Source organism: Rhodamnia argentea, chromosome 9 (genome assembly GCF_020921035.1).
Source record: "Rhodamnia argentea isolate NSW1041297 chromosome 9, ASM2092103v1, whole genome shotgun sequence".
Classification (NCBI taxonomy): Eukaryota; Viridiplantae; Streptophyta; class Magnoliopsida; order Myrtales; family Myrtaceae; genus Rhodamnia; species Rhodamnia argentea.
The window spans coordinates 189,003-216,795 of NC_063158.1; the positions used below are offsets into that span (position 1 = coordinate 189,003).

Below are 27,793 nucleotides of genomic sequence, written 5' to 3' on the forward strand. Positions count from 1 at the left end.
TATCAATCACCGCTTCAAAAGTACGTAAATAAACAATCAACCCCAACTCCAAAATCTTCATAAAATGACATTAATATAGATACCACATTTTATAACTCCCATCTGTAAAAACATGTCATACGTTTAGTTAAAGGACTTACCACACTCTCAAGAGCATTTGCAGAAAATAAGGTTAGAAAAACAACCAATCTTTTAATCGGCTCAAATTCACTAAAGGTTTAAAACCAAGTCCTTAATGGAGTTGCCAGCCTATTGCGACCCCCCCGGAATGGTCGACAGGCTAATTGATTGTCGTCGTCCAACTCTTAAAAGGAATGGATGTACATTGGCGCGGGCCCTCCCAAAGCCCATACCAAATCATGATGGGAGGATTTTTTCATTGAGACAGGCCTTAATGCGGTCGGGTGACATGTGCAGTGTGTACATGCCAACGAAGTCACCGCCAATCTGTGTTTGGAGGGTAAATTGGAAACCTTATCAATAGGTTGAAAGAGTCTATTCGGTTCTACGAAAATTAGAAAAAAGGATCCGAGGACTTAGTTACACCAATATTGCCATTGATGCCATTTCGAAACCTAAGCAGGGTGAGTTTCCAATCTAAGATTTTCATGCATAAAAATGGTCTTCTTTGTCTTTTCTTCTGCTATGCAGACTTATATAACCGTGAGCTAATTGACGTTATCATGTTCATTCATCTATACTTGCGACAGATTGTTACCAGCCCAATATGGTGTTGAAATGAGGCAGCGAAGGTTGCCATTTGTAATCCACTGCTGCTAAAATTCTCGAGTGGAATGTTTTATCTCCAAGAGCTCGCTTCTCAGCTGGGTATGCAAGTTTCTGAAGTCAATTCAATAAATTTTTGTATGCTCAGCTGATCGAGATTAAACGTGTCAATGGATGTTATGCTGCAAACATGAGTAAGTTTCTCAGCTAGCATGCATTCGCGACCAACTCTCCCCTCTCTTCACATAGGGTTCATCTGAGGCCTTTGTTGGTTGGCAAGCGTGAACATCTCAACATCGCTTGCTTCAAGGCACGATCTGCCTTCTAAAGGTAAACCTAGCGCTCTGGGCATCTGTTGTCAGGTTTATATCGAGCACACGTACTTCTGATTTGTCTGTTAAAAGATGTACGTGTTAGAAACACTTCAGCACTCTGTTCGGACGATCATGGACGTTTTTTGTTCGTCATTTAAGGGCTAGGCTTACATAAAGATCATGGAAAGGAAAAAATCTAAAACAAGGACTGGAGTTGTACTCTGATTCTTTGCAAAAACCCTTGAGAAGTTCAAGGACTATTCAAGAGCATGCAATCTTATTCATCTAGCAAGCTGTAAACACAACCGTCTTAGGCACTTAAGGATTCGAAACAAAGTCTGTCTACCAATTCACTTCCGCTCCTCGCGTGATCTAGGTCAGCCTGTCGGATGTAGCACTTACGTCTTGCAGACCCGGTCCAGCTATGTAAGGCACGATCCTATGTGGACCAAGCTGGGCCTTGCAATAAACTTCCCATGTTCCTGATAATCAGCAATGTTCTTGTGGCAAGATGACTTACGGCGAGCGTGACATAAGTGCTATTTTCCTATTTTTCTATTTTTTTATCCAGAGAGTAGGTTTAGAATAGAAATCCGTTTGGTAACGCAATTTCATTTTTCTATTTTCGGGACATTTCTGTCTCATAAATAGATTTGGAGAAGTAAAAATGTTCTACTTTTTTTATTTATTTATGGAATAGAAACATAAATAAAAATTCCTCTTATTGTTGACTCCCTTTCTCTCGCATGCGGTCTTTCTCTTAATTGCGTCCCTGTCACTAGCCACCAGTTGCTATGTTGTCGATTGCCTCTCTTGCGTTCTTCTTGCCGGTTGTTGTTTGCTATCCATCGTTTGTCGATCACCCACAACTTGTCTTCGATTCCCGATTCCCGTTTGCCCTTCCTTGTTTGCCATATGCCGATCTTTGGTCCGCCGATCGTTGTCCGCCGCTGGTCGCCTCTCTTGAGTATTTGCTGCCATTCGCCGATCGCCAATAGCTGGTCTTCGTTCGCCCATCGTCACCTGCCGGTCTTCGATAGCTGCCATGGCTAGTCGCCTCTTTTGCTTCCCCGCTACTAATCACCGGTCGCTGGCTAAAGTCCAATGATCGGCAATCGTAAAAATTTTATGTTATCAAACAAATTTCTGTGTTAGGAACATAAGTTTTGTGTCTTTATCAAATATGTGCTTTTGCTCAGAAATTTGTCTAGGGAATAGAAACAGAAAATTCTATTTCTGTCCAAAAATAGAGCTCGGGAAGAGAATGGTTATCATTTGCACCCTTATATGAAGGAATATTTGTGTTCTTTTTTTCGGGAGAAGTGCCGCAAGACGTATCATGAAAATGCAACACCACATTGTCGCAACCCGAATGAAGTCGAGGCTAATGGATTGCCAAGTCGGCCCCTTTTCAAAGTAGCGGACTTTCTTGGCGCGGGCCCTCCTAGGCCCATATCAAATCGTGACGGGAGTTTTAGAGGAATTTGTCAATTAATCATCGATTGGGTTCGACCTTAGTGGGGTCGGGTATCATATGCAACGTGTGAATGCAAAAAGGAGTCACCATCGGTCTAAGGTTGGCCGGATACCTCATCAAATGATTGGCAGAGATCGTTTGGTTCTACGGAACCATAGATTTTGGCTTCGGAGACTTGATTATGTCAGTATTTCTACCAATACCCTTTTAGTATCTAACGTCGAGTGATTACCCTAATTATGATTTCATGCGGTTGCGGCTTTTGGGTGAGGCAAGTCTAAATCTAGGTGCCATGCAATTTGTGAAAACTAATCCTATCAATCACAATAAATAAAATAAATGCACAACCAAGGATCCAAAGATGAAACGTATCAATGTAAGTCAAGACATCCCTAACAAAGCCCTATAGGCTTAGAAAACGAGTGGTTATGGATTAGGGTTGATTTGGGAAAGGTAGGAGACAATTTGTTAAAAAGGGCAAAATCGTCAATATGAATGAATTAGTGATTCATAACACCAAAAATTTGTCTAGTTAGTTGATTGTAGTTATTTCTTATTTTTCGGGATTTTTTTTGGAAATTTCAAAATTTTCGAATTTTTTAACGATTTCTTTTTTTTGTATTTCTGAGATTTGTCAAATTTTTTTCGAAAATTATCCTGACCAGGCCAGTTGACGCGGCCCACGCATAGGCACCCAACCCGGCCTTAAGGGCCCAAGTTGGTCAAAGACACAAAAGCCTAACTTGGGCGCAAATCAATTTATTGCATTTTCTCCTAAGAGAAGCCCAAATACGAAGCCTATTTCGCATTTTTCTAAGGCCAGCCCAAATGTCAATAACCCAATCAAGCCCAGAGCAGATTTAAGCCCAATTTATACTATAGCCCAGAGCAAATTAAGCCCACATGCCTATAACAGCCCAAAACGAACTAAGCCCAGATTAACTAGCCATTACCCATTAAGCCTATTATCCTCAACCGGCCGAAAAGACCAACGCACAGCACAGCAGCCTAACCTATTTTTTATTGCTTACGGTTTTCATTTTTTTTATACGTTATTTCTTTTCTCTTGCTGCATCATCTCCTTCGTTGGACTCCTTCTCCCTCGACCTCACTGAGAGCCGAACACAGAGTTCACCGTGATCAAAATCTTCCACAATTTTTGCCTAAACTGAAGTAGATCACCTATTCCGACCAAAAAAAAAATAGTAGATCACCTAGACTAGCATTCTAGATCAAAACTGAACCAAACTGAGGCTGCTGGAACTCCTAAACAGCCCAGAACGGTACCGGTTCCGGCGAAGAAATTTTTCCAAGTTTTTTTTTTTTTTTTTTTTAACGTTCCGCTTCGACTCCAACTACTCAGCAAGCATCCAAAGGGTATGGAAATACTTACCTGATCTCCATCGTGGCCCGATGGAGGCTCACCCAGCGTCTATGAGCTTGAGGTTCGGATCATGCTCCGAGGGAGTCGGGTCATCATTTCCGGTACGAATCGATGCAAAGCAAAGACATAGGGGAGCTTAGAGTTGGTTCTAGGCATGTTTCGAGGCAAGAGGTGCCCAGTTTATACGATCTAAGTCCACGACCGAGACCAAAAATACGTGAGATGCTTCCGAAAACATTTCATCAAATAGGTAGCGCACAGGTTCGAAAAGTGACTAACATCACTTTGTCAAAGATTCGCAGATGATATCAAGCTAAACCGATGATCGAATCCTACTATGCGCGACATCAGGATGAACGAGAACTATCGCTTTTGGTCCGCTTCAATCAAAGATTGAATCGAACCAAAACGTACGGTGAGTGTAGAGTAATAAAAAACAGAGAAGGTTGAGCCGAGAGAGACGAACCTGTTTCGTGGCGACGACAAACGTCCGCGGCGGACCCGGAGCTTCCTGGAGCTTGAATGAAGCTCGTCCGAGGTCTGTGATGCGCCGGCTTCGTGTCTCGGATCCTTCCTTGCTCCCTCCAAAATACCTCTCGATCTCCCTCTCTTCCTTTTCGTTCGAGAGCCTCCTCTACTGACCCTTCTCCTTTTATGAAAACCGTTACAGCCAGCTGCTACATTTTTTTGTCTTCACCTGCCTTGAAGGACACCTGGAGGACAGGGAGCATTCTGGAATTCCAATCCAATTTTGGAAATTTTCCCCTCATATTTTCCCGCGTGGACGAGAGGATGGAGTGGATTTTTGCTCCTGTGGCTGTAGACCCGGGGCGGTCGGGTCGGGTCTGATCCGACTGACCCGGGTCGATATGTACGTCCAATTCTGCCTTAATCTAACTTGTTTTCTCGAAATTGATGCTGAAATCGGACTCTACATGATGCATTTCATATAAAAATGAGGTTCTTGAGATGAAATAGCTCCATTTGCTCTAAAACCCCCAATCCAAAAGTTCGACCCGAGTAGGAATCCGATCGATTGAGGCCTTTAATGAGCAAATCGAGTCAAACCGATTGCACCAATGAGTTTGAAATGTCGAAAAATCCTTGGGTGATGGTTTACATTCGAACGGGCATCTCTGAAAAATGATTAATTGCACTTAGAGTGAAAACGGAGACTAGATTGAAAATAAAAAGTGCAATTAGATCCTTTTAATCAAAATTTAGCAATTCATCAAATAATTGCCAAAAAAAAGTTTTAAATGTATTGCTTTGTGCCATTTCAATGTGGTCAATTTAGTTGAAATTCTTTTAACGACTTGTCAATGTAGTTTTTTTGAATAATTTTGGCCAAAAATAAGCGACGTAAATGTCGGGCAATGCCTGTCTATTAAAAATCGTCCACACCAATGCCGATCGTACTACGTAGGATGATCGGCGTCCACATCAACAATTTTCAGCCAAACTGACCAAAAAGAACCATATTGGCAAATTGCCAAAGGATTTAGAATTAAATTAATCGAATTAAAAAACTTAGGACTGAAATAGCACAAGCGCATAACATTTAGTACTTTTTTATGGGTAATTTCCCCACATTGAGCACCATCAAAAATTTCAAGGAGTTACCATTGAATCATTGATCAACCAAATCGGAGCATTTTACAGGATACATACTTACAATTTTGCCCTCCACATTTTAATTTATAGACATTATTCAAAGAACGCCCGGAATAGTAGCAACGAAAAATGAGGACTGGGATCTTCTTCTTAATTTAGTGAGTTCACATCAAAGTTCACGTCCAAGTAATTGAGATATCTAACTCTTGATTTCAGCAAATGAGATCTATCCTGCATAACGAAATGTTAATTACACTCCTTATTTATCTCGAATTTCCCTCTAATTATAAATATATCTAGAGGTGGCAATACTCGAGAAAAATAACTTTATTCTCCTCTACAATTTATTGTCAAGGGTAAAATGACGGACTTTCCAGGGCCAAATACTTGACTCGAAATGTGTAGTTCGTTGGCATACTCACTCTTTAAATTTCTAGATCGAAATTTATCTTATTTTAACAATTTATATATTTAAGAAAATAAGTCAAGGAAAAAATATTTTTATTGTCAACAAAATTAATCAGACATTTGATGTTGTTTTTTTTTTTTTTTGTGCCGATATAAGATATTGTCGCCGATGAACAAAAATTCCATTTCGACTCGTTCCCCTAATCTGTACACTTTGGTCATGATTAGGACTACATTTTTCGAATTAGTGATTTTTTTTCTCGTTAATTAATCCCGCCTGATCAATAAAAAGAACACACGTATCTAAGATTGCCGATGCGTGCGGTTTTCGCATGCGAACGTTGACGTGATGATCCGGGCTTGGTGAGTTCGTGGGCACCCATGATGGAGAGCAATACGCGTCGAGCCTTCTCGGACGATCAAGGATCCAGATTCTTTAATTACGCGAACGATATTTCTCTTTTTTCCTCCAAATTAGTTGCTACGAGGCTTCAGATTTGACACTCGAGTTATTCGTTGTTTCTAATCCCCGGTAACCGGCGGAGGAAAATAGGAAAAAAAAAAAAAAAGAGAAACGAAAGAAGAAGAAAACTTTAAGAAATTATTAAAAATTTTTATAAAAATCGTCCTTGTTAGCGGCTTTCTGTCAAAATAATTTGTAGATACATCACGATAGTTGTGCTATGAAAGGATCGTCTTCTAATTTCAAGATGTTGTCAAGCACGATAATTTGGAGATAAATTGATTCAATAAGAAAATAAAGATTATGCAAAGTGTTAAAGTGATTTTAATAATTTAAGAGAGAGGGGATAAAGATGACTAAGATTTTTTTTTTTTTTCCTTTCGATATGCCCTATCTCTAATTCTCCTCACTCCGACTTTTGCTTTACCTCTTTGCGGAGCGCAGAAGTCGAATCCTACACCTGTGATGCTAACGTCCTCTGCTTTAACATATAATTTAGGGAAATATCTATATTAGGTTTTTTTTTTTTTCTCGAAACAGCTAGCTGTCTCCAAGAGGGATATGGCAATGAGAAGTAAGTCTATTTTGACATATGGTTTGGGGAGAGATCTACTTTGGAGACCATTTTCTGAAAAGAGAAGTAATTTGGAGGAAAAGTCTATGACAACGCTTTTAACTTTATCGTAAAATGGATTTTTATTAGGTCCACTGTCGGTGTATAACATATGATCTACACATTCATTGTTGGGTGATCGACATGTAGAAGAATCCGTCTAGAAAACTAACTATAAACATCAATATCAGTCATCTTATGGTAAATATGTAAGGATTTTTCCACATTGATAGACGATCCGATGATAATCTAAAAAGTCAAATTGACTTTGGCCCTTCCATATATCGCTGCCATCAAAGTCGCTGCGATTCATTTGTCACATCATCAACTTAACGGAATACATTACTGATTGACTAACACGGACAACATTGGGAGTGCCTTTATTGAGTATGGCTAGATAGTGACTTTATTAAGTTAAAGGTTATTCTAAATTTGATCAAAGCACTGCAAGATTTAAGCTCGATAAAGTACCAATGACATACCGCCCCGGCCATCGGTTGAGGGTCGAAACTTGATTTGCAAAACCGAAGGTCACAGGTTTGATTCTCGCGACCTCCTCCTAATCTTAGCTCGGAAAATATCATTAGTCTGCAATCTGTGCTTTGGCGTGTCGCCCCTCTCAACATCCTCGGTAGCACCTAGCGGAGCTGCAATAATGAGCTCGCCCAATTGGCGACTGATGCTTCATTGCCACCTTAAATCAAACATTTCAGCAGCAAGTCTGGCGAATCTCAGCCCGATCCAAATCATTCTTTTACGCAAAAGAGAAATTATTAATGAGCCAGGCACATTGATAGAATTGATAACCACAACCACAATTACTAACACCACAACTGTGTTGGAGTGTAATGACCAATATAACCCCATTTGAAAGCGGACGAAAATTCTCAAGGGAAGCAAATTAGAGGGCCCCAGTTCCCAGGGCTTAATTTCTCTCTCTGTTCTCCCAGTGAAGAAACGAAACTGAGCATTGTCCCGCCCGTCATTAATTTTAATTATATGGCCAGAGTATTTCTTGTTGATTTAGGTGAGGTTATATATGTCAATGCAATTAAAAAAGGTGTGGCAATAGCAACTCTGGTTAATTTGATAGGGAATTCCCACCTTCTCACAGACAGCTAAACCCATATGTATGACAACTGTTCATTAATGGATTCCCTCACAAATCATGATGCCTTGAACAAGAATAAGAATTGAGTAGTACAACTAAGAATCTAAAATGTTAGTTGTATCTTCACTTGGCCCCCCCAGAAAATTACCTCCAAATATACAAGAACATGATACCCACCCGAGGTAAAAGTACCAAAAACGTTTTTAACCTATTGCATTGGTACCGATTTAGTCCTAAACATTTCAATTAAACCATCTTAGTCTTAAATCTTTTGCATATATGTCAATTCAGTCTATCTGGCAAATTTTAGTTGGAAATCGCTAACGTAAAAGCCGGTCATCCTATATGGCACGGTCGCCGTTGATCACGGAACAGGGGATATGATCTGTAGAATCTACTCCGATCGCATGACTTCATTATTTGAACGTGAAATCTGCCTCGTATGCAAGATACGACACCTGGTCCCCAAAACCAAAAGGGCTCGAGACACTTCACATCGTGTATGAGAAGAGAAAAGACTTTACAAGTGATGGCATGTTTTGGATCGAATTCGAAGTACAAAAAACAAAGGGAGAAAGAGGGAAAAGATTGAAGAGAAATTAGTGCAACCAGTTTTGTGCAGCTTTTTAAAGTCCCTCCTAGTCCATCTAAAAGTGGAGGGATTCGCGTAACTAATGAGTAATATTTCTTATTTTTCCTCAAATACCTTTATTTTATCTTAAGTTCTACTGACGTAAATAAACTATATCTACGTCGCTTTGTCTCCATTTTCGTTCTTTTCCCCTCTTATCTCCCTGCTTTTCTTTTCCTTATAATTATTCGAAGCGCATCTCTTCTTAATTTGTTGCCAAACCAATGCAACCGACCTCCTCCGCGACCGAGCCTGTTAGGATTCGCCGCATAATCACAACAAAATAAAGTGTAAAAACAAGAAAAAGGAATCGAGACGCGGGATTTTAATCCCGGTTCACTCTTAAACTAGGGCTACTTCTAGTAGAATATTTCACTATAATTAACACAACGCATTTTTCGTTACATCACTCAATTACAAGCGGGACCTCCGTGCTTTTCTGTCAATAGGAAGTGTGAACTACACCCAATAGAGCCAAGAATGGTAAACACATCAAGCACACACTCAAGCCTCATCTAACCCTCTAACGAATAAGGACATTTAAGTAACCAAACAGACATAATAAAGAAAGAAAGAGAGAATTAATGAGAGAAGAATTTGGTCGCGGCCGAAATTTCGTCATTCCCTTTAGTGCGAACAGAGATCGATAGTGCTGAGAGATTGTTCGGGCGCTTCCAAAGCGCGGACGGCCATGTGACCTCATCGATCACGCGACGAGCATCCGTAACACAGATCATTACGACCCTCGCCTCCTCATTCACCTAGAGACTAAGCGGCATTTCCAACCAACAACCACAGCTCACGCACATCATCATAACGTACAATCGAGAGATTAAGTATCCGTTAGTTTCGCAAAAAATAAATTATTTAAAAATTACTCTTTTTTCAAAATGATCATTCGTATCGCTTGAAATAGTTATTTATTACAAAATGTTTTTATTATCAATTACAATTTACGTTTTAATATTTCGATGGACGATAAAAATATTTCTTTTGTTGAGCGGATGAAAACTATAAAAACAAACACGAGAGAGGGGGAGAGAGATATGAGATCGTGGGTGGGTGGGCGCGCGTGCATGTGAGGTGGATTGTAAGGTTCGGGGCGAATTCTCATTGTCACGAATTGGGACAAAAAGCCACGCGCGTCCTCTCCTTATCCACCTTCTCCCCCAAATTACACAAACCACACACTACCCCTCCTCATAAATCGGGGTGGGAGGGTGGGGCCCACCCTCCTCCCTCCCTCCAGCTGTACCAATGTGTTGTTGTCTGCTCCCCTCTCTACTTTGTTGGGGGCCCCTCCCCCTTCTCTCGTCCATTTTCCGATCACAAAGTGGCAAGTAACATATGACGGCATGAATATAAAAAGTATATAAAATTTATTGTCAAGAGATATTGAATAATATTTGAACAAAAAAATAAATCGAAGTATCGCAGTTTCCTGAAAACTACGGACGCTACCGTAATTTCAAAGGTGATGTGGTATGTGAGGTGGTTGTCTAGCAATCTTGTAGCCCCCTTTCCGGGGCCGTAGCTACTGCGGGAAAGCCATACCAAAACGTACATGTGTTCACGTCTCAAACTTGCATTTACCCATGTGCTATATCGAGTTACCCTGACGATGCGAGTGTTCAGCTTGCTTGAAGTTGTGGGCTCAACGCTTGTGGTGCTTGTTTTCCAACCAAGGGCACGTTTATTTCGCAGAATACTAAAGATTTGGAAAACACTATCTAACAAAGGATCGTCCAAATTACTTACAAAAATGAATGAATGGAAAGTATTTTCATCATTTATGAATATGTTTAAACGTGAACCACTATCAATAATAAAAATATATTTTATTGGCTAATTATTTCAAGCGATTAATCAATATTGTTTAGAAAATGTTCTTCAAATTATTTATTTTTCACGAAACAAATGGAGCCTAAATAGCGCAGAAAGCAAAGACAAGAAGAGCTCTCGCAGATTATGAAATAACGGGGGCAAGATAACACAAAACATTATGATTATTTCTGATAAATGATTTTTGATTATTTATTTGATATTTCGCTTGTGTAATACGTTATGATTATTTTTGATAAATCCCATTTCGTTGTACTCTTCGTGAATATAGGCTACCTTGGTTGTCAAATTTCTAGTCATGATAAGATTGAATATGATAGGATATAAAATCCAAAGATTTTTCTATATCTTATCAAATGTTTGGTGAATCGCGGAAATAAGGCCGGATAATTTCACATAATATCAAGTCCATTGTTGGATATAAACAACATATTAGTGTATATGAACCTAAAAAATTGCACAAATGGAGATGGTAAGAATCTCTCATTTTTCATTAGCTTATTTTTTATTATTTTCCCCTCTTTTTCTAATTCTTTTATTATTTTATTTCTTTTTTCCCCTTCCATCATTTTCTAATAAAATTTTATTGAATAGTAAACCAGATTAATATACCTAATACATTAGAATACTTAAAGTAAGTAAAAAATATAAATACTATTTGAATTTATATTACAAGATAGAAATGAAATCGAATACATAAACACAAATTATTTTTTTCCCTATTTTGAATTTTTAAATTAAAATTAAAATATTATTTATATAAAAAAATCTTTAAATTTTATTAATTTAAGAAGTTTATTATTCAAAAAAATTAACTGTTATATGAATATTAGAAATCCTATCAGTCTTTATAACATCTCTCTCGTGGGATAATTTTATCCAAGCTATATTCACTTTTATATCCGGCTTTATCATGTTTTGAGCGGGCACTAGACATAGGATAGGGTAAATCCTATTATGAATTTTATCTTGACTATCAAACATAGCTATATAGTGTTCTAGTTCCTCGGTTCATCACACTAAGTAGGATTTAGGTTGAATATTAAGAATAAGCAAGTTCGGTACACAAGTCGTATTGGAATGGAAACACCCGTCTATTAAGAAAGCTAGTAAATGTGCACACGCACTTTATGTCATTGACACTTGAAATTTTTTTTATAGCAAAACTAAGTTATTACAAATAGGTGAATCGTTAAATAATCGGAAGAAATTGTTCGTGATACACAATAAATGACATGTACTTCGCATAATCGTGTGCGGAAAGACTAGAGATATTTCCAGTCAATTATAAAAAAGATTGATGGAGGATGGAAAAGAATCAAATCTTGATGATGAGAAGTGCAAGAGAAAAAAGGGAATTATTAATTTAAGTGTTTGTGGTAAAATAAGTAATTGAAAGTATTTGGGGAAAAAAAGAAAGAGATCCGTTCAAAATTGAAGGTCGTCTCGTCTCCATGTACTTTACATAATAGCATGGATAAAAGTAGGTGAGTACCAAGTTGATTCATTTATCAGATTTACTTGTTTTAGTTACTTTGTGAGATTTGCATCTCTTTTTTTTTTTTTTGAAGTTATGTACCTCTATTTCATGTGAAATCAAGATTTTCGTTTCAACCAAAAGTAGATAAAGAAAAAATAGAAAACAATTTATGACTATTTTCAAGTTTTTTTTTTTTTTTTTTTGGGTCAAAAATTTCAGGCTTGTTCGGAACCTTATTTATTTGCAAATTATTGTATCACATTTCTACATTATTTGTGTGCACGATACAAATGCGTGTTATATTTTTGTACTTATTAGTTACATACAACCCCGACGTTCATGCAAGAATGGTGAGTCTTTTTCTATACATACTAAGGTGAGGGTCGGCGTGGTTGACCTTGCTAGTTCCTGGCGTAGCCGACCTCGCCTTGCGATTGTGAGGTTGACCTTGATAGCCCTTACCTTTGGCCTGTTGCCAAGGTCTTGTGACTTGCTAGAGGAAGAAGGGAAGAAAAGAAAGCAAGAGAAAGAAAAAAGAATAAATAAATAAATTACTAACAAATTAAAAAAAAATTATAAAAAATTATAAAAAGTTGTTCATGTTAGCACCAACTGCGCCACCTAGGATAGCCGATGTCCATGTCGCACTTTGCAATCAAAATTGGCGAATTGATTGAATTGACACAAATGCAAAATGTTTATGACTTAATTGACAAAAAAAAAAAATGAGATTTAAAACTAATAGGCACAATAACATTAGGTTTTTGACTTTTTTGATAATTTTCAGACTTAGTTTGTCAGCTGAATTTTATCAGTATGAATTATCCAAACGTGGCTGCTTTTTGTTTCACACCGTAAGAGGACCTAAGAATATCTCTCTAAAGCAACCACCTCATGAAAATACAAATAAAAAATTCCACATGTTTGAGTCTTTTCTCCTTATCATAGTTGGCTTGTTCTTCTGTCTCTTGTGATGATCCACCAACATTTCCCCTTAGTCCAAGGGGCTATTACTCTCTCTCTCTCTCTCTTGATCGAAAAGTGATTATATGACCTATAAATCGGGTAAATCAATATTATCTCTATCATTGATTGAGTGGGACATACCGTGAGATCCACATGACCAATAGCGTGCTTGATTTACGTGGTCCATAGACCATAAGATCTCTCTCCCAACTTGTCCCCTTGAAGCTAAAAAGAATTGCTTGGAGGATGTTACTTCCTTGAATGAGATAGTCGCATGAGGGCTCTTACATGTTCTACCTAAACCTATGGTTTAGTTCACAAAGAGAAACGTTAACAAAAACCTAACAATGTCGGGACCAAGGCTCTATCAAGAACTCGGCTAACATAAGCTGGATCGACGACTTTTTTCCCCGGAAAGGCAAAAAGTTTAAACCTAAACACGATGGACGAGGGACACGTTACATTAAATGTAACGTTAAAACAATCGGTGCAATTCGACCCAAAAAAATAAAAAAGAAATAGAATTGGTGCAAACTAACTTAATCTTGCTGGAAAATTGCCAGCCACGTGGTCAACCTAACCCCGGTTATATTCATGATCGACATGTAAGGTCCGTTTGTTTTGCAAAAAATAAGTATTTTGAAAAATATTTTCCTAAAAATGATTATTTATATCGCTTTACAAGAATATGAATGAAAAATATTTTAAATGGCCCGCACAAATGTTCAAACACAAATTGTTGTAGGTAATGAATGTATTTTTCATTGGCTAATTATTTCATACGATATATGCAATATTTTTTAGGAAAATATTTTGTAAAACACTCATTTTTCTCGAAACAAACGGAGCGGTAATGTGGGTTTGATTTCCAAGAGAATAATTTTTTTGAACAACTTCATGTCTTAATCTCAAAAAATTATCAAATATGTCCAAAACTTTTCAATATAATCAATTTAGTCTTAAATCTTTAGGTGGCCATCCAATATAGACCTTCCAGTAATTTTTTTGCCAAAAATGGCTGACAAGATGGTCCAATCATCACCGGTCATCCTACATAACATATTAACAAGTTAGCGATTTCATGTGAAATTTTTTCGGAAGGATGACATTAAAATTTTGTTCAAAATTATATTAGAAAAAAATTATGACTAAATTGATATATGTACAATAGATTTAGGATTAACTGGATAATTTTTCGTCTTAATCTTATATGTTATACAAGAACATGTCAAGTACTTGAGTTCTCCCACTAATTCGTCTTTTGCTCCTAAGCCTACTTAGTCCATGTATTTATATCGTTCGTCGTTCACATGTGAGACACAATTCAGGTATAAAAGGGGAGCGTTAATATACAGGTTTAATATTGAAAATTTTTAAAAAGTCATAAATCTATTGCTCTTTTGCAATTCTATCCTAAACTTTTAGTTATGTCCATTGAGTCCAAAAATTGTTTATGTTTAACAAATTAAGTTTATCAAGTCAATTTTAGATGAAAATTGTTGATATGGATATCGTTGCTAACATGGATAATTTTTTATTTTTATATATATTTTAATTGTTTCCTTTTTTTAATTTTCTTCTCCTTTCATTCTTTTCTCTTTTTTATTTTTGTTACTACGGCTGGGGAGGGTTGCAAGCCCTCATGGGCCATTGGACGAGGATCATGACACCCTCGTTGGCCTCAGTTAACACCGTTGTGATTGCAAGTGAGGCCAACCTTGCCATGGCCTCGCCCACGGCCGTTATGGTCTAGGCAAGGCTGCCTCACCCACGACTAGCGAGGCTACGTGAGGGCCAAGACCCTCACTGGCCATTGTAAAGAAAAAGTTAAAGAGGGAAAAGAGAAGAAAATAAAAAAGGAAAAAAAAATAAATTATAAAATATTTGGAAAAAAATATTAATATTATTACAAAAATCTCCACGTCGAGTCGAATGTGCCACATAGTACGGACAATGTTCATGTCGGTGATGTTAGGCTAAAATTAGCCGGATGGACTCAATTAGCAAAATCCGAAAAGATTCATAACTCAATTGGTATAATTAAATGGTTTAGGATTGAATTGGCAAAAGTATAATATGGTCAAGATTTTTTAGACAATGGTCCCATTTGATGTTTGTAGGAGGTAATTTTTTTCAACGGCTTAAATTATTTAAATAAAGGCTGTTTGACAATAGGAAATGTATTTCTCCACAAAATATATATATATAAATATATTGCACGGAACAAAACTGAAAATGCTTAACGTGTAAGTTCCATGTTTGATTGGAGTTTAAAAGCTTGTTCATTGCTACACAATGTGCATGTTTGGTTCGGATGGATGAGTAGGAACAGAATCACAACGATTCCTTTTCCAATGTTTGGATCAAATTGCGATCATGGAATTCTCAATTCCTAAAAAGTGTTGATTCGACCAACTTGATGGAGTTGTTCTTCCACTACTTAACCCATGGAATCGACATTCCATTTCAAAGCTAGAGCTATTTGGTACTACATAATTTATTTGATTATAAGTAGCGGCAAATCATACTAGTAAACAAAATCAATAACACATTAATAATTAGGATTGTTTACTATATTTTATATTTTATGGTTCACTAATCACCGTGGCTGTTAGATTTTTAGAGGGTACGAATAAGATTGGAAAAATTACCAAAAAGTTTCTAACCCTATTGCACTTTTGTCAATTTAGTCCTAAACTTTTTAATTGTGACAATTGAGTCTTAAACCTTTTCATTTTTTATAATTAAGTTTATCCAGCCAATTTTGATCGGAAATTACTGACAATGATGCAGGCCATCTTACGTGGCACGTTCGGTATTGACATTAACATTTTTAATAATATTCTAATAATTCTTGAAAATTTTAGATTTTAATTTTGATTTTTTTTTCTTTCCTTCTCCCTATTTTTTTTTTATTTTTTTTGGAATGAGGGCCGGTGAAGACGTCGCAACCAGGCCCTTGCTGTGGCTATTGAGGATCGCGATACCTTCACCGGCTAAAGCTAGGGTGCGTGAGCCCTCACCCTATACGGGAGAGGGTTCCCGGCCCTCATTCCATAGAGGCAAAAAAACTATAAAAAAAAAAAAACGAAAAAGAAAAAACCATTAAAAAATTCAAAAACTATGTAAAATATCCATGTCAATACCAGTAGTGCCACGTAGGACGGCCGGCATCCGCGTCAGCAATTTCTAGCCAAAATTGGTCGTATGTACTCAATTAACCAAAAAAAAAAAATGAAAAGGTTTAAGACTGAATTGGCAAAAGTGCAATAGATTTATGATTTTTTTTTTTGTAATTTTCTCGAATAAGATTAGTTGATTTATCAAATTAGATGTATCATATTATTCTGTCATTATTGCTTATTCAATTAGGATCTATATTAATCAAATGTAGGACACTATGGTTTTTGACTTACTAACTATTACTATATAACATTAGATCAATTATTTATGATTGAATTATAACTATCGCATACTACATTGAAGTTACAATTCTAAAAATGCCCAAAATACTTTTCATACAACAAAAACAAATGAACCTTTATCCCATGTCATCCTCACATTGATGGTTTACCAAATTCTATCTTCCTTCATATGGGAGAGTTTTATTTCATTCGTGATGTGATAAAATTGGACAATCGAGATGTAGATTGCATTTTGACCATATCCCTTGTGGATAATTTGGAGATTATCAAACTACTCTAAAATCCATCAAGTTGTGATGAAGTTGCTCCACATACCCTACGTCTCCAAAAAGAAAGAAAGCAAATCAAACACCACGTTCGGATACGTCGGCCCCAAGACAATGAATGCAAAGCATTGATGAGGCAAAAAAGTTTGATATGATGCACAAATGTAGAAAGACCCTAATGCGACTTTCTTCTTTCTGGCCACCTAGCGAGACTTAAATACAAGTCAAGTTAAAGAAGACCATAAAAAAAAAAAGTCAAAGAAATTGTTTTTTTTTCTTCTTTACCAATTTAAACAACATGTAACATAAATTTCTCTGAAAACCATTACAGCAGAATTATTCCCGTGAGCCACGAATTATGTGTAAAGTGTCAATCGATTGACCTCCCTATTCCAGTTTCTTATCACATGCAGTCTTATTAAGCCATTGTCATGTGCCACCGACACCTCCCCTTCTCGATAGCTAAATAACATCGTTTAATCCGACCAAGAAAAGATAGCGGTTCTTATTTCCTACGTGTTTTAATCATTAAAGCAAGTCTGTCGCAAGAAATAATGTGGATTACTATGGTAATGACACGAGAAGTTTCTGTACTTTTGCTGTTATTCAGTGCAGTCCTTTATAGGAAGGCTCCAACTTCCCAACTCGAGTTGAAATTCTCTCGGCCAATCTAATCTAGGGCTCATTTGTTGTTTTCGTTTAGTTTTAGTTTTTCATTCGCAGCTGCTGGTGCTCTTCTTTGTTTGTTGGGCAAATTTTCTACTACCAATGTTGGGAATCAATCTGCCGCTTCAGATCATCCAGACTGAGAAGTCCCATGGGATCGAGGAGAAATATGATATGTTCATGCTGCACTGGAAGCGATTATACAACTTCTTCATCTTAAAGAAGCTCTCAGCTCCCCATCTAGATCTAAATCTCGGAACTCTTCTCTCTCGATCTAGATTTACTTATGGGAGTTCCTTAGAGACATTTCTATACTCATCCAACCTCTGCTGATCTTCTAAAAAAAAAAAAAAAAAAATCTTCCAAACTAGATCTAGAACTGGGAGCCTTTTCAACCTGTTTTTTGTATCTTTATACGGTGATGGTATTGAAGATGCTAAAACTAGACACGTCCCATCCATTGGGCAAGATGTAGCTTTTGGAGAAGGAAATTACAGTGTATACTTATCATTGATGACAATGTGAGATTTGATAATCGGCCACATTCGTTCTATTTTAATGTTAAGACAAATATGTTCTTGCGGATGAGAGTGTGCAATATCACAACAACTTGTGTTTTATTGTTCTACTTAGCTGTTTGAGATTTCTTTTTCTTGAATCTCTCATATAGCATCCGAGATATTGTGTGTTATTTCTATATCACTTCGGTTGTCGCAATGAATGATTGTTCCGCTATGATGACAGACTCCCATGTCTTCTAGTAGCCATTGGGACCATAGTAATTCTGATTGTGTATAAGCAAGAGCTCAATATTCTGCTTCTTTACTAGAGCAAGCCACGGTGGTCTATTTCTTACTATGCCATGAGATAGGCGAGTCGACCAAAAAGAAGTAGTAGCCTATAGTAGAGCGGCGATCTTGGGGGTCGTCGGTTTAGTCGGTTTCAAAATAAATTGTCATCTCCAAGGTAAAATGAGTAGAAAATTGAAACCATGAAATAATGTGCTTTAGACGTAGCGACGAATTGGAAGAACTGTGGCAAAATGAGTCATATGGGGTACATTGATATACTAACTAACAATGTGAGCAACATAGGCGATGTCATGTCAAGTAATAATGAGATATATAAACTGTATACCGACTATCAATAGAGTGTTGGATTCGAAAGAGGAAATTGCTAACATGGCGTGGGCCAAGGCAAGGGCTCAAGCCCGCATGAGAAAAAAAACAAAAAGGTTGATTGACAAAGTAAAGAATTCGAAAGACTATAGCAAAATGAGTCGTACAGGGTGGAGTCATATATTGACTAACAATATGAACAACATAGGTGATGTCAGGTTAAGTAATAAGGAGATATGTAAGACTGTGGACCAGTTAGCGATAGAGTGTAGAATTCCAAAGAAAGAAATTGGCGTGGGCTAGGACAAGTGCTAGAGCTTGCATAAGGGAAAAAATTAGGTGGATCGAGTCCTCCCAATCGCATTGGGATAACTTTTTTTTTTTTTCTCTTTATTTCAGCTAAAAAATTAAATAATTATGAAAATGAATGCTGAATCATTTGAGGGCTTCGTATTAGTATATTCGCTACTTTATCTACGAGTCTTATAGAACTTTCTACCGTATATTAAGAATTTCGGCTTATTATTATTATTATTATGATCATCAAATTAGTGCTCACAAATTCCAAAACGTCAAAGTGAAATTATTAGTAAAATACAATTTGTTAATTTGGTGAATGAGCGTCTGGGGTTAGGGTCGAGCTTCCCAGGTTTGCAATTTTTGCCCATGCTCACCTGGTGGACCTAAGTCATCCGACCAAACTCGCCGTTTTTATCCGCTGGTCGGCCGCCCGCTTGCCGATCGACTCCATCGACGATGACGGCAGTCGAGATTGGCGAGGAGGGTTTCTGCACGAGAGTAAGTAAGCCCCTCCCTCCCTCCCTCTCTCTTTCTGCCTCCCCATCTCTTCTCGAAAAGAGAAGAGAAAGAGAAAAAAAAAAAAAAAAAAGGGAAGATGAAGAAAGTTTACGGGGGGACAGCGCTGTCTATACTCACTCACACCCAATTGAAAATTCCAAATCCCAGTTGCGCAAAAGTAGATCTTGAAGAGATGGGGAGGCAGAAAGCCTTGACCTAACCCTGGTTAAGTCCTTTAACACATGGGGAGTGGGGGAGGGTTAGATATTCTGATTCCCCCTGTTTCAGTGTCAAGCTTGTTCCAGATCAAAATGACTTATGTGAATGATAAGCAGTTAAGTCTGAGGTTAAAAAAAAAAAAGATAACATGCATTTACACACACATTTATTTATTTATTTATTTATTTTTTTTATTTTTGGTGGGAGTTCCTGAAGATAAATAAGTAAGTAAATAAAATAAAATAAAATAAATAAAGGGGGTGGGATAAACAGGGAGGCCGAAGAATCTGCTGCGGTTCTGTGCGGGGGCAAAACGCTTGGGTGGTGTCAGTTTTTGGAAAAGTTAAAGCAAAGTCCAATAATGGAACGCCACGTCACCCCGGATTGGAGCGTCTGTTAGGCTTCTCATATTCTAAATATATATATATATATATATGCGCGTATAAAATATATCATAAATAGAATAATTTTGCTCGAGCGTCTTGAAACAGCGATGGGTCGTAAGCCATCATGGGTGGCACTAGTGCCTCTCATTTCCATTCCCATTTCCCGTTTCTTGTTTTTTTTTTTTTCTTGTTTTTTTTGCCCTTTTTCGTATTGTGTTGAGGATAAACAAAAGAAGGGTATAAAAATGGGAAATATTACGCTTGTGATGGGCATTTTTGCTACTACTGACTTCTACGCCTGCATTTACAGCTGTGAAAAAGCATGCTAAAGCCCCCGCCCCCCCCCCGCCTTTTCATTTTTTTTTGTTTTGTTTGTTAAGAGTTATTCCATAAAGGTCTCTACATATTATTCGATAACTTCAAACGGTTATGAACACGCTACGTCGATAGAAATAGCCTCGACTATTATTCCCTCCCTCCCTCCCTCCCCAAATCGGTAATTGGCCGATAAGCGACGGGGCTACAATAACAATAGAGACTCGCGCGCACTTGCAGATTTAATTGAATTAGGCATTTTTTTTTTCATCCCCAATTAGAGAGAAAATCGTCTCTGGCACGCAGGGGAAACTCGTGAAAATAATTAAAAAAAAAGAGATTGAATTCCCATGTCGAAATCCATCTTTGTCAAAGCAAGTTGAATTAGTAGGAGGGCCATGTCCTTTAGGCGGCGTACTTGTGGATGGATGGGTGGGGAGCTTTGCCGATCCATATTTGGTCGATCATTAATTGATTTTTTTATTATTATTTTATTTTATTTTGTGAATTATTGTGGGGGTTGTGGGATTAAAGAAATAATAATAATGATGAATAAAAAGGGAAGAGGATGGAGATAATTTAAGTGTTGGTGAAAAGATTGGGGGAGGGGGGCTTCTAACAATAATTAGGAGAGGAAGGGGAAGCAAAGGTGAAGTCGCTGACAACGCAGCATCTCCTCCTCCTCTCCTCTGTTTTTTTATCACATTTCATTCATTCATTCACATTCACACCCATTCTCTCTCTCTCTCTCTCTCTCTCTCTCTCTCTCAATCATCATCATCATCTTCATAATCGTTCGTCCCCATCTCTCTCTCTCTCTCACACACACACACTCACTTTCTCTCTCTACAACCCATCTCTTTCTTTTTACTCTGTCATTTTTTCATTTCTTTTTTAAATTTTTTCCTGTTTGTGTAGTACAGTTGCAGACTGGATGATTATGCTCCTCCTCTTCTCTCTCTCTCTCTCTCTCTTCTTTACTGCAACCCCTTCTCTCTCTCTATCTTCTGAACATGAAAAGAACACAAAAACCAAAATCTGAACCCTCCCTCTTCTTGCACTAACTCGTAGGAATTCTCTCTCTCTATCTATCTCTCTCTCTCTGACCCCTCCATTAAACATCGCCCTCATATCTCGCAAACCCACTTCCCTCTCCCTCTCTCTCTCTCTCTCTCTCTCTCTCTTTCTCTCTCTAGGGGAGGAGAGGCTCAAGGGAGCTGCTGCTGATCGAAGTGACCATCTTTGTCTTGTCTTTGGAGCAGAGGAAGAGAGGAAGAAAGGAGTCGAGATCTGCATCTGCATGTCCTTCTTGGAGCCCCCCTCCACCCCTTCTTGACCCCCACAATTCAACTTCGGTGAGGGTGGAGGGGATTAACCTCAGGAGCGATGCAGCAAGGAGGAGGGTCCCACTCCCACTACGGCGGCCCCCCGCCTCCTCCTCCTCCTCCTCCTCCCCCTGCCGAGCCCCATCCCCACCACCACATGGTGGTTGAAGAGGCCTCCCCGATAAGCAGCCGCCCGCCCGCCCCTCCCGGCCTGGACGAAATCCCGCCGCTCGCGGGCGGGGACATGGACGCCCTAGCCACGGCGGCCGCCGCGGCGGACGTGGGCGGGAGCGGCGGCGGAGGAGGAGGGGGAGGGAACCGGTGGCCGCGGCAGGAGACGCTGGCGCTTCTGAAGATCAGGTCCGAGATGGACGCAGCGTTCCGGGACGCCTCGCTCAAGGGTCCACTCTGGGAAGATGTGTCCAGGTAAAAGAAAGAATCACATCAACAATTCCAACCCCCAATAAAATGACAGAAATTGAATCAACCATGTAATAACCCCTCATTGCATCATCATCATCATGATAATATCATTGTCAAAACATGATTACCTCAACTAATCTTCCCCCCCCCTCCCTCCCTCCCACTCCTTCCATCTTCCCTAGATACGATTCATCACTAGAAGCAATCCAACCAGTGCTTGTGACACAGATGGGCTCTCTCTCTCTCTCTCTCTCTCTCTCTTCTTTCTCTCTCTTCTGTGGGTACAAGCGCACATGGTTTCTCTCTCTTTCCAACCTGACTCACGAGTTGTTGGGGGCATCTAGGCATCTTTTTTGTGTTCCTCCTCCTCTCGATTTCGAGATGGGGGGTGGGTTAACTTTCTCCAAATTTAGAAATATAGGGCCAAATCAAAGTGCATGAGCTCTGGACCAATCCCTTGCCTCCTCACTCTCTCTCCTCTTTTCCCAGATTTTTTTTTAATCTTATTTCACATGTGGATGTGAAAAGCATCTTGATTTGTACCCCTCCCTTCGAAAAATACTGAAAATCCCAAGAACAATTCTCCCCCAAATTTCAACATTTCTCTCTGCACTTTCCAATTATACAAATAATAACAGCGAAAGCTCCAGCTTCTTTCCTCTTTTTTTTTTTTTTTTTCTGTTAATGGGTTAGCAGTGGGATAAGTTGTCATAAAGTTGGGTCGCTATTTGCATTGGACGTGTCTCATCTCCTGTCTCTTTCTCTCTCTCTCTCTCTCCTCTCTCTCTCTCTCTCTCACACACAGCTCCTAGTTGTCTGCTACTTGACAAGACGGAGATTACGAGCCTTGATCTGGGATTTTGATCTCATGCATGACATCAATCTCAGGACAGAGAGAGATTCACTAAGCAACTTGTTTCTTTATGTTTTGTTCAATGTAATTTTTGGTTGCAGGAAGCTAGGAGAACTCGGATACAGGAGGAGTGCCAAGAAATGCAAAGAGAAGTTCGAGAACGTCCACAAGTACTATAAAAGGACCAAAGAAGGCCGTGCTGGTCGTCAAGACGGCAAGACCTACAAGTTCTTCTCCGAGCTCGAAGCCCTCCACAGCGCCGCCGCCGCCGCCGTCGGGATGTCGCCAGCTCCAGGTGGTGGTGGTGGTGCTGCTGCTGTGGCTGCAGCCCCGGGCGGTCTCTCGGTAAACCCGGTTTCAGTCGGGATATCGTTCGCCAACCCCATCCCAATCTCCTCCCTCCGCGTCCAGCCTCCCGTCTTGGTGCCTCCGCCGCCCCATACCCACCACATATTTGCACCCACCACAGCACCCGGTGTATCTACCGGGCTGGTAGCCCCACCCCCAATGTTAGCTAGCCCGATGGGAATGATCTTCTCGTCAAACAATTCGTCCTCGTCTGGCAGATCTGAGGAGGAGGACGATGATGACGAGGATGATGATGAGGAAGGTGAGCCGTCCACCGCGGGCAGTAGCCGCAAGCGGAAGAGGGGGCCGGGAGAGACGAGTGGCAGCGGCGGTGGAAGCCGCCCTAGGATGATGGAGCTCTTCGAGGGACTGATGAAGCAGGTGATGCAGAAGCAGGAGGAGATGCATAAGAGGTTCTTGGAGGCCATAGAAAAGAGGGAACAGGATAGGATGATAAGAGAGGAGGCGTGGCGGCGGCAGGAGATGGCCAGGCTGGCCCAGGAGCACGAGATTGCGGCCCAAGAGCGCGCCGCCTCCGCCTCAAGGGATGCAGCCATTGTCTCACTCTTGCAGAAGATCACAGGCCAGACGATCCATCTGCCCACGATGCCGGCGACTGTGACGACAGGCGTTCCCCCTCCGTCTTCAACTCCGCCGCCTAAACCCCAGGTTCAACCAACCCATGCCGCTCCTCATCCACAGCCGCGGATGCCACCACCTCCAACGTATCAAGAGCAAAGGCGGCAGCAGCGACAGAACATCGAGGTCGTCACGCATCCACTGCCCATTTCTACAGAAATAATCATGGCCGTCCCAGAGCAGCAAGTTCCACCGCAGCCTCAAGAACTCATCCTTAGCGGCAGAAGTGTTAGGGAGCCATTATCCTCTTCGAGGTGGCCGAAAGTGGAAGTCCTCGAGCTGATAAATCTGCGGAGTGGGCTCGAGTCGAGGTATCAAGAGGCCGGCCCTAAGGGGCCGCTGTGGGAAGAAATCTCTGCCAGCATGGCAAGGATGGGGTACAAGAGGAGCGCCAAGAGGTGCAAGGAGAAGTGGGAGAACATCAACAAGTACTTCAAGAAGGTGAAGGAGAGCAACAAGAAGCGACCCGAGGACGCCAAGACCTGCCCGTACTTCCACGAGCTCGATGCCCTTTACAGGAGGAAGGTACTCGGTGGTGGCGGTGGCGGTGAAACAAGCAGTGCAGCTGCCACCTCCGGTTCCGTGGGGTTTAGGGTTGAGCTGTCTCCGAGTTCCGCGAACTTGGATGCTCGTCCGGTAATCAGTCAGGATCAGCCGCCGCCGGCACAGGCGCAGCCGCAGACGAGTGAGCCCGAACACAAAGATGGAGGCGGCAATTCAGGAGCACAAGAGAGGATAGCCGAAGAAGGAAATGAAGGATCACTTAAGAAGGTAACATTTTCTTGTAAAAAAACCGAGAAGCGTTCATGTCTAATTCCATCATTAATGATCGAATTATGCATAAGGGAATACAGTTTAGCAGAAGAATATATGTTCACTGTTGATTCAATCCATGTTCAGTATGAGGGCTGATTATTTTTTTGGGATTTGAAGCCAGAAGACACCGTGAAAGAGATCATAGGGCAAGGGCAGCATCAAAATCAACACTTGGACTCGGAGCAACAACAATTAAGGGTGAACAGCAGTAATTACGATGATAAAAAGATGGAGGAAGGTGACAGTGGTATTATTGAAGATCAGGAGGAAAATGAATTGGAAGAGGATGATGAAGAAAACGACGAGGATGAAGAATCGGAAGAGGAGAGGAAAATTGCCTATAAGATTGAATTCCAGCGGCCGAACGCATCAGCGCCCCCGAACAGCGGAGGAAACGGGGCGCCGTCGTTTCTAGCCATGGTTCAGTAGACCTCCACGGCCGCAGCGGCGGTTAGTGGCGGTGGCCATGGCGGTGGTGGTGGCGGTGGCGGAATCCACCGCCATGCAAGATTGTACCATATACACACATGTATCTGCTCAAAAAGCTCTTTTAAACATACCTTTTGAAATTATTCTTAAGCTCAAAGCCTAATAAATTTAACATCATTGTTCCTTCTTTATCATTTTACCCCCTTCTTAATTTCCATCCTTTTTCTTGTTCTTCCCTCCAAAACAACATTCTTCTTCTTCATCGCCTATCTTCTTCGGTGGCAAATCATGAGGGCAATTCTCAACCGTGGAGTTCTTCGAAGGCACCCTTTAGTTTCTACCGCGCCCCCGTCTCTCCGATTCGTTTATTTCATTTGGCGAATAAAATCGGTATCGAGAAAGGCGGAGAATAAAGCTTGCAAAGGGAAAGCAGCATTCCAATTCTTGAAGAGGTTGAGGCTCAAGAATTCAGAGGAGGAAGAAGAAGAAGTTGATCTCATTTGTTGGTTTCTGTTTGATAAAATTGCTGAACTTTGGATTCTGTCTCATTTCTGGGGTTGTATGAGTTCAAAAGCAGCTGGGTGTTTCTTGTTTTTTTTTCCATCTCACTTTTGATTTCATTGCAATTGTTTAATAACTCTCATTGTCCATGTTAAATTAATTTAACACCTTTCTTTAACAATTTATTTTTCCCATCAACTTTGGTTGTCTGAGCTCTGCACTTGGAGGGAATTTGCCCCCATTAGTTTATTCACCTGATGAACATGTGATTAAGTTAATGATGTCAGGAGGATCTTAGGCCAAAGTGGTGCCATCTGCCTTGTTATTTTGGCTTATAGATGATTCCAGGGTCTAATTTCTCGTGACGAAATTAATGACGGGACGATTAGGAATTTCGTATCGGCGACATGAAACGGAATGCTGATGAAAGGGCGATGACGTTCCGTGAACTTTTCGCCGTGCGATTAGTCGTTTCGTAACTTACATCACTACATACGGATGATATGAATTTGGATTATCATGAACATGTTGAAAAAGCTAACCTTGTCCTTCCCTGCCTTCCACGAAATGTTTTCTCTTGGCGGTGGAGAGAGTTGAATACGATGATCCACACCATGTTTCTTTTTTTATTTTAATCCTGGTTTTTCGGCAGAAAGTGTCGCCCTTCCTGTGTCTTGTACGTAATAAAATCGTAACAGAAACGACAGCAATTGCTAGCTCTGCTGATTAGCACCGTGAATTGGTTAATTGTCTGCCTGATGTTGGACGAACTCTCTCCCAAATCTCGCGATCTCATCACATGAACGATGGTTTCATAACATTATCTTAAAAATGATCGCAAACATCACTTGATATTTAGTCAATAAAAAATATTTTCATTATGGATGATAATTTATGTCTAAACATCTTCGTGGACGAAGAAAATTTTTTTTCATTCGTTCATTTTTGTGAGTAATATTAGCTATCATTTGTAGAAAAATATTTTTTAAATTATTCATTTTTTACAAAATAAATGGATCCTTGATTCTCGTTAGCTTTCAAATAAGCGTGACACGGTAAAAATTTGTGCATGTGGAAGTATCAAAAGCTTTTTATTATTCGTCCCAACTAAAATTGAGTTTCTATCTTGTCAATCGTCAGTGGAAAAAAGAATATCTCTAGGTAGCCGCCGACGCTCCAATGCAAGAATCGATCGTCATTCCATCAATAGGCGAGATGCGTACTGGAATCCATTATGCTAGAACCGTATAGGGAAATTTAATTTGCATATTGGTAATTTAGTAGGGGAAAGGATGAAATTTCATACCATTTTTGCAACGATATAGAAAAAGACAATTATCGGGTGCGATTTGATAGAAAATATTATCGTCCGGTCCGCAACCGGAAGGAATAGCTATAACAAGAAAAAAAAAAGCGAAGGATTCGCAATTGATGAAAATTTGATCAAAAGTTAAGCACAGACGTTCCCCGGTTAAACGACGGTTCTTGAGCAGTTCAAATCTAATAGAGCAACCGGCTCTATGAAGTCGAATCAATTGAGGCTGCTATTCCGCAGTTCTAACAAGTAGCTCGGCAAATCTTGACAAATACATGTATGTATATTTTTTTTTCCCTTCAAATGTACATATTCTTCTTCTCCTTTAATTTTTCTCCCCCATGAACACCATTTCCAACTGGCAAAACAACATCTCATCAACTGTGCCAACTAGGCCTGAAAAAGATGGGGTTTTCCCATCTGCACAGTTCTCTCCAACAAGAACCTCAAACCTATCAATTTCCATGGAGATGCCCTACCATGTGCCTCTCTCTCTCTCTCTCAAGCCCATTTTGCCTTTCTCTCACTTTTGTTCCCCTTCTTTAATCTCACACGAGAGTTGTGAATGACATCTAACCTCTCATACCCTTTTTTTCCCTTTGTGGGGGGCACTTCCATGGAAGAACACAATTAAAAAAAATCCTTTAAATTATGCACATGAAGCCATCCCCATGTGGGCCTTGTCATAATTTCTGCTGTCACCTTAGGTTAGTTCCCTCTTTTTATAAATTGATTTATACAAGTATAAGATGTCTGGAGCACATGGGGGGTTAGGGCACAATGGTTGGTATTTTGTTTTTTTTTTTAATTATGTGGGTACTGTCCCAGGCTGTACACTTTTGATCTGCTGATTAGTTTGAATTTGGTTAACTTGCTTTAGTATTATATTGTTCTTTTCAGCAGTAAAGGAGGAAGGGACGGT

The 27,793-nt window shown here is 39.8% G+C and overlaps 1 protein-coding gene across 2 annotated transcripts; it reads left to right on the plus strand.

The window, feature by feature from the left end:
* The first annotated feature begins 21,180 nt into the window (after positions 1-21,180).
* On the plus strand, positions 21,181-25,246 carry LOC115756612 (trihelix transcription factor GTL1). 2 transcript variants are annotated; one of them, XM_030696458.2, is made up of 3 exons: positions 21,181-21,973; positions 22,925-24,581; positions 24,748-24,847. In XM_030696458.2, exons 1-3 carry the CDS (start codon positions 21,609-21,611, stop codon positions 24,757-24,759), a joined length of 2,034 nt encoding a protein of 677 aa, XP_030552318.2. In that variant the 5' UTR covers positions 21,181-21,608; the 3' UTR covers positions 24,760-24,847. The 2 variants fall into 2 exon arrangements, with proteins under 2 accessions (XP_030552318.2, XP_030552315.2); XM_030696455.2 differs by having other exon boundaries at positions 21,187-21,973; positions 24,744-25,246.
* Positions 25,247-27,793: the final 2,547 nt, after the last annotated feature.